The 13,168-nt window shown below is 37.3% G+C and overlaps 1 protein-coding gene across 13 annotated transcripts in view; it reads left to right on the plus strand.

Annotated features, from left to right (window-relative positions):
- CHL1 (cell adhesion molecule L1 like) overlaps positions 1-13,168 on the plus strand; it is a 217,834-nt gene that overhangs the window by 141,943 nt on the left and 62,723 nt on the right. For 12 of the 13 annotated variants that reach the window (XM_004738384.3, XM_013053834.2, XM_004738382.3 and 9 more), the window contains 4 exons: positions 7,158-7,280; positions 8,358-8,528; positions 9,475-9,522; positions 11,273-11,393. In XM_004738384.3, coding sequence (XP_004738441.1) covers positions 7,158-7,280; positions 8,358-8,528; positions 9,475-9,522; positions 11,273-11,393 — 463 coding nt within the window. The remainder of the gene's footprint in view (positions 1-7,157; positions 7,281-8,357; positions 8,529-9,474; positions 9,523-11,272; positions 11,394-13,168) is intronic. The other variant, XM_013053884.2, reaches the window with a different exon arrangement.

A 13,168-nucleotide genomic window follows, 5' to 3' on the forward strand; every position in this document is an offset into this window, starting at 1 on the left:
CAAAATAAATTAGGTTTCTGATGCATCATTTCCAGTCTCTCCTGAAATTACTCCATCGTCTAACAGCTTTATGCAATCATTTCTATGTTGAATAGGATCGCTACCCCAATTCTTAGGGGTTTTATAAATCAGGGTCCATTTAAAGCTTTCTACAATCTATATCAATTGATTCTTTTCTTAAGCTGTAGAGTGTAGAGAATCAATTCTTCTACTATATCGAAGGAAACTTTGTGATTTGAATTTTAGAGTTTCATCTAGTTTCTTCAAGTTTTCATTAGACTAAGCTTAAAGGCTTTAGCCACCTAAGTTTTCACATGTGGGCAGTAACTGAAAATCCCATTATTACTCTCTACAAACAGAAACCTTTATACCCCATGTTCAGTTTTCTGCTTTCAATAACACTGCAGTTGAGTTTGCTAGGGAACGAAAGAGTAAAAGGAAAACCAACCAAACAAACACAATGCACTGTTTTCAAACATGGAAAAAATCATTTAACTAAATGGATTTTCCACAATATGGCTGGGAGAGTTACTCAGTGAATTATTCAACACATCTTTATTAAGCTCCCCTCATGTGCCAGCCACTTTTCTAGTAGTGTGAGAGCTAGTAGTGAACAAAACAAAAACTGTCCTCAAGAAATTTCTATCCTATGAATGTGGTTAGTGAGTTAGGAGAGAGGGTAAGATTCTTTCTGGCCTTGATTTTGACAACCACCAGCAGAGTTAAAATGATGATATGCATGATTCCATGTGGGCTATTTCAGTACTGCCTGCCATTCAGATCAGCCTGTTCTGATCATCCCTCCTCTGTCTCAGCCTCTAGTGATTTTTCTTTCTGACTTTTTAAAAATTTATTTTTGTTTTGTTAAAGATTTTATTTATTTATTTGAGAAAGAGAGAGAGCACAAGTAGAGGGGAAGGGCAGAGGGAGAGGGAGAAGCAGACTCTCTGCTGAGCAGGGAGCCCAATATGGGCTTGATCCCCAAACCCTGAGATCAGGACCTGAACCAAAGGTAGATGCTTAACCAACTGAGCCACCCAGGTGGCCTCTTAATGATTTTTTTTTTTCAAAGATTTTTGGTATTTATGTGAGAGAGTGTGTGTGTGTGAGCAAGAGAGCATAAGCAGAGGGAGCAGCAGAGGCAGAAGGGGAAGCAAACTCCCCGCTGAGCAAGGAACCTAATGTGGGGCCTGATCCCAAGACGTTGGGATCATGACCCAAGTCCAAAGCAGATGCTTACCCAACTGAGCCACCCAGGCACCAACCCCCCTTTCTGATTTTTTTAAAACAACTTTTGGGACATCATTTATATATCATAAATTTTATCAGTTTTGAGTGCAAAATGAGTGAATTTTTAAAATAAATTTTTAGTACATCATCATCTAATACTAGAACATTTTCATCATTCCCCCAAAGACTCCTTATGCCTGTCTCTCTTCCCACCCCTAGCCCTAGTTAGTCATTAGTCTGCTTTCTGCCTCAGTAAATTTTTTTTTCTGAACATTTCATATAAATGCAGTCATACCATACATGATTTTTTCCATCTAGCTTTTTCCACCTAGCGTGTTTTCATGATTTATTCTCGTTTTAGCATATATTAGTAGTTTGCTCCTTCTTATGGCTGAATAACATTATATTGTACGGATGTACCACTTTTTGTTTATCCTTTCACCAGTTGATGTCCATTTGGATTGTTTCCAACTTTTGGCTATCACAAATAGTGCTGTTAAGAAATCCACATGCAAATTTTCTGGAGTTTTTGAAGCATTTATTTATATACTATTTGGGGCGTCTTTTGGTTGTCATGTGTACTAATTGGGATGCTTGGAAATGGTAAAAGATGTCATGCTATGCTATTCTTCCTTCTTTGCATGCTTCTAGATGCTGCTTGAATGCATATTACCAGTGACTGATTTATTGTTTCATAGACTAAGGAATAAAAGAATGAATAAGAGTACTAAAGCAATTTCCACACCCTATTAAAATAATCTAGGAAATGGCAGGCTTGAAGATGCAATCCTCTATATACTGTTTTAATGGAAACCAATTAGAATTTCTGGTCTGCTGGGTTCTACATTTGTATAACTTCCTCAGATTCCTGAGGACAATTCCCTTAAGACACACTTTGGCTATTTACTGCTCAGATTTGGGAGGGGTAGGGTAGCAAAAGCAGGGTCTGGTAGCGTATGCTTATTTATTTTACTGATCTATGCAAACCAACTAAAGAAGATCAATTTGTTAAGTTGAGAGTGCAACTTTGAGTTTTACAGGTTTAATTAAGACCGAGGATTTTCCTCTCATCCATCAGATTGTGTGAACGACTAGAATGAAATGGGCTGGATTGGGTGTCCTTCCTTAGCATGAACTCATTACAAGCTCATAGACTGAAAGGCAGTGTTATTTCTCAGGAGTCCTAAATGGATTAATGGGTTACACTATAGGAAATGGGAATCAATTACATTTCTTTATAGATGGAAACTAGACTTGGGGATGATACAGCATGTGAGCTCAGCGGAATGCATTCATGATCATCATGTCAGACTGTATGCAATTTGCCAAACACATTCAATAGAAATGTAAGAAGCTCAAAAAGCTCATCAGTCTAGTCCTGTGAATAGAGAGATAAGTCAAGGTAGATAAAGTTCTATGGCATAGGAAGTTTTGCCCAGTAATGTGGGGGAGTATCATTAAACCATAGGTTCTACATGAAATGCATACCGTTTCTACCCTCTGGTCGCCTCCCTACCTCCTCTGTAAAACTAATTGCAAATATTTGCATAAAATTACGAAGTTGTTACAATGTAGGCGACAGGGAAAATCAGAGGGCACAGCCGAAGAAAGCTCTATGCCTCTTTGCCCATCTCCTCTCATACAGTGTGCCTGGGTGTCCCGTGTGGAGTGAAAATACTTGACTAATAGCCAACATATATTGAGTGATTTTTTTTAAGTGCCCCACGCTATTTAATTGACTTATATAAAACGATTTACTTAAACTTTGACGCAAATCAGTAAATGAGGTGTCAATTACAGTTCGAATGAGGAAACAGAAGCACATTAAGTAACAGATTCAGATCACACTGTAAGTGAGGAAGCCAGGATCCAGCCCCAAGCAGCTGACTACAGGGTTTATGTGTATAACCTGGATGCCGGCAGTGCATCATTTATCATTCATGTAACACGTCCTCTAGATGAGCTGAAATACATTGTACTTTTTTGTTGGAAATACCTTGGCCATCAAGTATCAGACTCATGGGAAGACAGGAGTGTAAGAATACTTGATGTGACTTCTTGAGTTTAAGGGGAAAAAAATTGTAGAGTCACATAACTTCGTAGTAGTTAAGTCACCTGTTTCTTTGTCATTTAAGTGGTTTAGTTAGCACAATTTGTATTAAGTTTAATTATCCTGGTGCTATTTCATTATTACTTTTATTATTAAGCATGTTGGTGTGGTAAGACCATACAACTTAAGTTTTATAACATCATTGCCCTTAAGAAACTCCTAATCTAGTGAGACTTCTGAGGAGCCTAGAGAAATGATTTCAAAGGACTCTGGGATCCCAGAGAAAAGTAAATGGGGGCACAGAAGGGTGAAAATACTGGTCTAACTGGTCTGAAGCTACATGGCCAGTTAGGTTTAGTGCCCAAACCCAGTTTATACTATCCTATAAATACAAAATATATATTTTTTTAAGTCATCCGTATTTCAAGGACCAAGATGTTACTTTTTCAGTGTATTAGGTTGAGGGCATTGAAAGGATGAGTTTCAAAATTCATTGTCACCATTTGAACTTGTAGAGGTCCTAGAAAGTTTGCATTTGCTGGTTTGCTTTATATTGATAATTCCAGTAAGAAGACTGCTGTCCATTTGTCTAGTTTGTAGAAGAGGTTTTTTTTTTTTCTTCTTACTAGATTCTGGCTGGGTTTTAGGAACCTATGCCACTGGAGTTGTAACTAGAAATTTGTCTGCAACACTGAATAAGAACTGTGCAAGCCTATTGGAGAATAGTAAACAAAGATGGGCGCTATCAATTGCTTGATTTCCTGATAGATAGACTGGGAGGGACATTGTATATAAAGGAAATTGACTTCATCTAGACGTGGTTATTATGGGATTTCCAAAGATTCTTAAACTTCTGCTTAGGTAGATGCTGATGAACAAGTAGATTCTGATTCCTTGGCGGAAAGATCATTCATGGTCAAGTCCATTGTTAGTGAAATGTAATTAGATGATTGTTTTGCTGTTGATGGAGAACTCATTTAAAATATGTTGGCAAGTTAAAGCAATGTTAGTTGCCTTATACAGAAGAAAAATGATTATTTAAAATTCACTTTTTTCCCCAAGATTTTATTTATTTGACAGACAGAGATCACAAGCAGGCAGAGAGGCAGGCAGAGAGAGAGGGGGAAGCAGGCTCCCTACTGAGCGGAGAGTCCCATGCAGGGCTCCATCCCAGAACCCTGGGATCATGACCTGAGCTGAAGACAGAGGCTTTAACCCACTGAGCCACACAGGTGCCCCTACAACTTACTTTTAAAAGAATTTTATCTGTCCAAACTCAACAATGTTAATGTTTATTAACTGAAGCCAATGGTTGGAGTTATTTTTAAATGGAGTCATTTCTTTATTTGAATCAAGATAAAATTCATGCCTGCTGTTAAGTTACAGTAATTAAATTCCACATTTATCTGTGGCCATTAAAATTGTTCTCTTTCTACATGGAATCAGACTTGCTAAATAGTTTCAAAGATAAAGAAGAAGACCAAAAAAAAAAAAAAATACTGACAAATTAATGCTTTTATAATACCTATTCTCAGACCTTAAATTATTAAACATATAAATATTCTTCCCTTGTTTCCTGAATTTCATTTCATTTCATTTCTTTGGTCTCTAACTATTCTGAAAATTTATGGTATGTCATAAAGGGTTTGATAGACTTATAAATTTTATTTTATTTATTTTTATTATTGATGCCTTAGAAGCCAGTCGAATTACATATTTACATCTTTGGAATTCAAATTTTATAATCTAGATTTAATTAATGCATGGATGCTAGTGCTTCATGGGCAGTATTATCTGTTTGAATTGTTAGATTTTTCTGAATACTCTGAGGGGGCAGCTCTCCAATTAAGCCTTTATATATCTTATTAATTAGCTACTTTACAATAGATATCACCCAGGGAACTGTGTATTCCTTTAAGGCGTTATAAATCACTTGTTATGAAATAGGATTACAGGCTCTTTCCATTGTCTGTGTTTCTCTTCCTCTGTTGCCCCTTTTATCTGAGTATGAACAAATTCAATAGCTATCCAGTACCACCATTAACTTCAATACCAAAGAACACAGGGCTTCAACTGTAGCAAGTTACACTAAACAAGTGATTTGAATTTGGAGCTTTGGGCATATAATTATTTTGTAAGGTTCTACACATTACTTGCATTAGGTATACTTTCTACAAAATGACTTGTATAGCATTTGCTCTCCAAGTTAAGACATTACCAAAGAGGTGGCATTGATATTTTATCTACAAGATCTTACCATAACGGATGTCCTCAACATGCTTTCCTGTCTTTTGGGGGAAATTTCATGCTACCTAGAGCAAAAGCTTGATTCCAAGATAGTTGCCATTTCAAATATGTCTCCAGCGTTGCCAAGAGAAATCTGCTACAATGAGTTGAGCAACAGGGAATCGAGGATTGTCACATGGCTCTAGCCAAATTGGCAAAGGAGCTGCATATAACCCACTGCCCCTGCGGTGCTAAGCCTTGAAAGGTCCTTGAATTTAGACAAAAAGCAATTCATTGTGACTAGCTGGTGCATCAGTAAGAGAAATGTCAGCAAATTCCTTCAACCACTCAGGAGTCGGGGTCAGGGTTGACGGGCAAGAGAACAAATACCTAGGAAATGCACAAAGCTTCTCAAGAAGAACTTTATAATCAATGAGTAAATCTTTAGGCTTCCAAGAATAATAATAATCTTTTGTGAATCACCATTTAAGAATGCAATACAGAGATGGAACACCCTCTAATATGTTCCATCAAGCCAGCAATATTATAAATACCTTCTTAAGGTCCTTGTCTTTTCGTAAGAGCCTGAGTAATTTTATCATTCAAAGTTCCCTATTAAAATCTAAATGTATCAGTATAGTGTTCAAGGAGAGTACATTTTGAACATTCTTAAAACTATCTTGTAAATAATTTCATAAAAATAATCACACATTCGTGTTGGATTGCCAGTTCTACGTAGTTGTGACTTTTATTCCCATTGTAACTGTGTTGCTCTTTTAGGAAAGTGTCTCCAGCATGGGAAAGAAGGAATATGTTAAAATATTGCAAAGTCTACTTTCCTACATCAATTCCATTTCATTTGAAATTTCATTTTCTGGGAGTGATTCCAGTGTGGAAGTTTCTCCTAGCAACTTAAAGTGGTCATGTTTCTCTATTCATTGTTATTTGTAACATTTTTCCAATGTGGTCTTTGAATTTTTAATTTAGTTTGGTTACACTTTGAATAGAATGTTTGCCTATCTCATTCAAGGGCTTCACAATAAAGCCAGACACAGAGGATATGTCTCTGCCTAGAAAATAAATCATAGTGTTTGAAGAAAAAAAGTATGATATCTATCAGAATTTGAAGTTAGTGAATCCTGTAGCTCAGAACTTATATCTCTGCGCAGAGAAACATGCACAGGTCTATTGTTGCCAGTCCATGTCACATAGCAAAAATATTTGTTGTCCACACTTGTAAAATGTAGGAGAATTTTTAAAGTTATATAATTGCACCCCAGATTCTTAACAGTATTTTGTTCTGCAGGGGAGATAAGAGCCAAGATTTGGGGTATTGAATTTGTTAAAAATACTCTATTTTGGGGGCGCCTGGGTGGCTCAGTGGGTTAAGCCGCTACCTTCGGCTCAGGTCATGATCTCAGGGTCCTGGGATCGAGTCCCGCATTGGGCTCTCTGCTCAGCAGGGAGCCTGCTTCCTCCTCTCTCTCTCTCTGCCTGCCTCTCCGTCTACTTGTGATCTCTCTCTGTCAAATAAATAAATAAAATCTTAAAAAAAAAATACTCTATTTCTTAAAAAGAAGGTTTTAATATATTTCTTGTAACATTAAAAGTTAATGTTAAAATAATGTCTTCAATGATTTTTTTATACTAGATGTTCCAAAATTCCCAAAAGAAAAAATTGACCCTCTTGAAGTGGAGGAGGGAGATCCAGTTGTCCTCCCGTGCAGCCCCCCCAAAGGCCTCCCGCCTTTACACATTTACTGGATGAATATTGGTAAGTAACATTCTGTTCCATCCATAGGATTTTAATCTCATGCATCATGTCCAATAACATAGGGAAACACAGATTCAAAATAATCTAAGATTATCAATGTGGGGAAAATTATCATTATGGAATGAAATAGATTTAAAAAAAATATATCCATCTATATAGTGTATTCTAAGTTTTAACTATTCTATTAAGAATGTATGTGAAAACCCTAGAAAGCCCCTAAATATTTATCTTGATTTTTATCATATCTGAAAGAGGAGAAACTACTGAGATGGTAACATATGTCTATGAAGAAAATACTTTTTATATTCCAAACAACTTAATTATTTTTGGAATATCCATGTCAAAGTTGGGGTTGGCTTGGGTTTGTGTTGCTAGCTTTATATTTCTATTTTAATAATGTTCTACTTACTACATACGACCACAGAAAAATTAGTATCAACCTTAGTGTTTAATTTGCCGAAAAAAATTGTGTTAACACTTGAGTTGAAATTCCAGCTTCTTGTAAAGTCCTTCTGGCATATACCTTCACTACTTGCCCTAAGTGTTTTCTCATTGTGGTCCCTAGAGAAAAATGATAATATTTCTATAGTACTTGGAAGAAAGTGAAAGAAACTATTCTTAGCCACAGGCAAACATTCCAGAGTCCAGTCACCCTAGAACATTCCAGACTGTATTCAGGAAAGACAGATTAATATCGCTCTCAGACACAACTTTTGGGGAGATCTGCTTGGACCAATTGGACCAGTTTTCAGATAAGCCAGTTTCAGATAAGCCAGTGCAAAAGTAGAGGCTTAGATGGTAAAGAGAGGTAGAATGTACAGACTGGTTGTCCACCAGTGGGCCTCTTTGGATAATTGTATAAAACATGCTCCCAGGTGTTTGTTTGTTTGTTTGTTTGCTTGTTTTTACTTCTCTCTCACTGTTCTTATTGTAAGACTAGACTTGTGAGGAATAGAAAGAGCAAGCATGAAAAAGGAAACAAAATTAAACAATAGGAAAGAAAGGAAAATGAAGGAGGGAAATAAGGCACAATAAAGGATAGTTGCCTCTATTTAATGACAAGATGTTTCTTTCCAGAATTAGAACACATCGAACAAGATGAAAGAGTATACATGAGTCAAAAGGGAGATCTGTACTTTGCGAATGTGGAAGAAAAAGACAGTCGGAATGATTACTGTTGCTTTGCTGCATTTCCAAGATTGAGGACTATTGTGCAGAAAATGCCAATGAAACTAACAGTTAACAGTTGTAAGTCCAAATAATTTATCGTTCCATCGTGAATGCTGAATACAAATATGCCTGTAATTTCATTCTGGCTGAAGCCGGTTAAAGCTGGGTTGATATTTTCCGCCATTGTTTAGTTCAACTCTAGAGACTTCATCCAGATGAAAGAGACATCTGCAGCTGCACATCTACAGTAGCTCTGTCTTTCGGAGCCAGAAAATCAAATCTCAATTCACAGTACAAGTATATTTCATTTGACGTCTGCAGGATCTGGTCTTGGCAGTGGGTGAAATACACAGCAATATTCCAAGGTTTCTGAAGCAAATCTCAGGCTTTGATGCATTCTGATCTTGAATAACCAGCAGGCCACAAATGTGGAAGAAAACAAGAGTCGAAAATAAAAAGAGTGAATATTATAATTTTTATCACATCCAGCTTTGTTGTCCTTCCCAAACTGGCAAAGTTATATGAATTGCTTCTCTTCCCTCCTTAATTCTGCCGATGCCAGTCTGGGTTCCCAGTTGGGAAAAAGTCATTAGTGGGAGAAAGAACCGTAAGATTCAAAGGGCAGAGATAATCCCTGACAGTTCACTGACTGAATAATTGGCTCTCGTAGAGTCGCAACCTGGCATTACCATTCCATTGTCTAATTTGATTCATGTTTTTTTCCATTGTTACATGTAGATACACTGTGCCAGGACTTCACTATAACATCCCTGTTGGCAGCCTCCATTCTCTATACCAGAGCTGTAATTTGTGTCCACGCGACCTGGATGCATCTGTGGTAGTTCAAGTTTGAGCTCATCATAATTTTTTTACTGAATATATCCCCAAAAATGATGTTCTAGTGAAGTATGGTTATATCTCATTTTGTAATCTTTCTAAGAGGAAAACTATGACTTTTCATTCATTATTGATATCAGCATCTACCATTATGTTTGTTTTTTCTTTCATTTTTTTTTTATTTCAGTAAGGCATGCTAATGACTCAAGTTCATCCACAGAAATTGGTTCCAAGGGTAAGTCAATCACATGAAGAGTGTTGGCATGCATTTTTGCCTTTTGTAGCTCACTGTCATCTCAGAATATAAATTTTTCCTTTAGTATCTTCATGAGTATATTAAAATTCTAATATTTTTATAAAGGAAACCCCTGAGCATAAAGCTTTCTAATAACCCCCTTCTTCCTTAAAAATGTGCAAAATAGTGATATTTATAAGTTCATCACTTTGTAAATATATATATAATATAATTCATATAGACAAATACACATACACTTGCATATATGTATGTGCATAATTTTTAATGGGTTAATTATTTTGCCTCTCCCAAAATGTCTGCCATGGTTAGTGACATTTTGATTGATAGCTGTTACGTGTGGAAAGGAAAAAGAAATGGTTGAGAATCAATAGAAGTAGAGAAATACTAGATTTAAGAAAGTCAAATGGTTATTTTTCGAAAAGACTCCTCAGAATACTTAACATGGGACTGTCCATTGTAACTCTGAGATAGGATACAGTCTGCAACATTTTCCAAACTCATTTGTCTGTGAAATATTCCATCCCCCCTGCCCCCACAGAACATCTACTAGAACTAGTGTTTTATGGAAGATGCTTGAGTAAACCTGAGTTCTGTAGTAAACTAGTTCTCCACAATGAGAAGAATCGTTTACTTGAATGCAACACATGTTCTTTATACCATCGGAACCATGGGCTTCGTCTAAATATCTGGTACACTGGCAACACCTTGGAAGGTCTGAATAAGGGCTCTTTTGGGGCACCGTCAGTTTGACGGTGGACTGATTAAGTATATGTCCCCATCTTTATTATCATAGAGGTTGATAACCCAGTCATGTTTATTGTATCACTCAGTGTATATTGTATCACTCAGTGAAATATAATTACATAGAATGTTCAAAAGCTATTTTTCGATAAACACGTGTAAGGAAGCTGTCACATGTAAACACTGCTACCAGTGCCCTTCATTTCTCTTACTCTGAATGTCAGCTGTTTATACTTTCCACATCATGTCGGATCACACTGACACTGGATGGGGTGGGGGGGAATTTCTGTGAACATTTGGAAATGCTTTTAAAATTTACTTTGAAAATGGCAATCCTCATTTGTCATTGTGTTTGTAAAGTACTCTTGAGAAGTGACAAATGGAATGATTCCATGATTCCATATGTAGTTAGAGTGCTTGATAATCATTCCCTACAACAGTGTTCTCTTTGAGGGGCTAAGACTGTAAACAGAGTCACCTTAAAGAGCTGGGTGACTTTGTGGATGCGTGGGTTTCGCCACAGACTTCCAGAATCAGAATTTCTAGGAGTAAGGCCTAGGGAGCGGGGAGCGGTCTTACAACAAGAATCTTACCAAAGACTTAGGTACATTAAACTAAATAAAAAGACATACACAGCCATCAAACATGGCCAGGTATGATTAAAGTATGCAGTATAAAATCACAGACTATCAGTTAACATTTAAGGGCTTTCTTCAAGGAACTAATTATCTTGAACTTCTGGAATTTAAAGATGTGGTTTCAATCATCTTGGGACTCCACTAAGTTAATGCATCTGAGGGACAACCCATGCTTCATGGTAGGAATGAGTCTGTTTAAGTGGTGATATATTAAAAATGTGTCTATATATGTATACATAGGTACAGCTAGGTATATGTATGTCAGTATGCTTTGAGGAAGATTTAGTGCCATGGGATTTTAACGCTTTTAGTCTGGAAGAAGTATGTGATTTTTATTTTCTGTGTTATAGCCAATTCGATCAAGCAGAGGAACCCCAGACTGCTGTTGCCTCCTCCTGAACTTGGCAGCGAATCATCAGTTACCATCCTCAAAGGGGATACCCTGCTGCTGGAGTGTTTTGCCGAAGGCCTGTAAGTAACTTGACCCCCGTTCCTGACTTTGTCCATCCATTTCTGTGAAGAATAATGCCTCAGTTAAGCAGTTAATCCTAGATACACATTTTTAAATGATTTCTTTAAAAAAAAATTCTGTTACTACTCTTCTGGAGGAAGCAATTTGCACTTCACTCTACAGATTTCAGGCTGTGACTGGGATTGATTTATAATTAGATTGTTCTGTCAGTTTGTGATAGTGTGAATGGAGGTGACAATGACAACATTCTCCTTACCTAAGCTGGTGGGGAGATGCCATCCTTAGAGCTTGAGGTTTTTAGTTGTCAGCCTCTTCCTATTGTGGAGGGGTTTCTGTCTCTCTGCTATCACATTTGTCCCCCTCCTTCTTGTTATGCAATGAGCTCTGATTTCTTTTCAGTTTCCTCAGAGGCTTATCTTTTATTTCATCGTTTTGCCTTTTGCTTATAAGGAGGTCTGGATCATGTAGTTTTAGAGAGCTTCACCCAATAATATAGTTAACTTTTTGTATCTGAAAAATCAGGGCATGCTTCCAAAACCTCCAAAAAATACTAAGGACATTTAGCTAGGTCATCTCTTAAAATTGTTACATTTGTTGAATAAGTATCCTAAGCCTATGCAAATAAGGGCCATTTTATTTAATTCCAAGTCACGAAAGGTTGCCTTTTTCCTGCCACCCTCCTTCTGTGCTTACCACCACACGTCCACGGCTACCATTGGGAATACCGGGAAAATACATCCGACCATCCCAGCACCTGAGTTCACATAATTAGCTTGTAAGCTCAGGCCTTCTTTAGGCTGGGCACCTGGTTAGTGAAGTAGAACATGAAATTTTTAAAAATTGTGGTCATTCATAATTCACCATATATTCTGAATGGGTGATTTTAAATTGGTTTTTGAAGAAAAAAATTCAATGGTTTTGCAACCCCTAAGTTTTGCAAATGTCTCTTCCATCCAGCAAAGGCACTGCAGGTTGCAAGGCACCTGGGTGGCTCAATTTTGGCTCAGGTCATGATCTCAGGGTCATGAGATTGAATCCCACATAGGTCTCTATGCTCAGAGAGAAGTCAGCTTGGGGTTCTCTTTCTCTCTCTCTCCCACTGCCCATTCCCCACTACCTGTGCATCCTCTCTCATATAATAAATAAATAAATATTTTTTAAAAAAAGAGGGTGGTATGTGAGCTTATGTGTTTGAGATTGCCGAAGTGTATTTGCTGTCAACTAGTTAGATAGGCCCTGTGACCCACAGCCTCTGTTCTAGAAGTTTGGTCTCTCCATTAAGTGAGAAGATGAAAGCCTCAGGTTCAGCGTGAATCAGGATGGGAACCACCTGCTCTGTTGTGGTTATTCATGGATGTTCACAGCTGTAGCAACTTAGTTCTTTCAGGATACATCGCTATTCTTGGTTGACGCCTTGGGCAGGGTGAACATTTCAGAATTCTTTCTTTTTTTCTTATTTCCCATAAATGCCATAACTTACCTCTTGAGTTGGCTGGGAACTGCATAGATTTTCAAAATAACAGAAATGCTCTCATGTGCTTTTTGGAAAATGCAGTGTCGTGAAGTAATATATAAAAAGAATATGGACATACATATCTTGTGTCCTCAGGACAGGATGATTCCCGAGGGATTGTCAAAGGGTTTTCATCAGAACTGGCTTCATCTTACGCACATTGGGTTTGTGTTGGATAATCTGTCTGACCTGGTTCTCCTTCGGATTTTACATTGTAAAATTGTTACAGTTCTTCAAAATTGTTTTCTAGGAAGTTTTTAA

This window comes from Mustela putorius, unplaced genomic scaffold, assembly GCF_011764305.1.
Source record: "Mustela putorius furo isolate JIRA1106 unplaced genomic scaffold, ASM1176430v1.1 tig00003850_pilon_pilon_pilon, whole genome shotgun sequence".
In the NCBI taxonomy this organism is placed as follows: domain Eukaryota; kingdom Metazoa; phylum Chordata; class Mammalia; order Carnivora; family Mustelidae; genus Mustela; species Mustela putorius.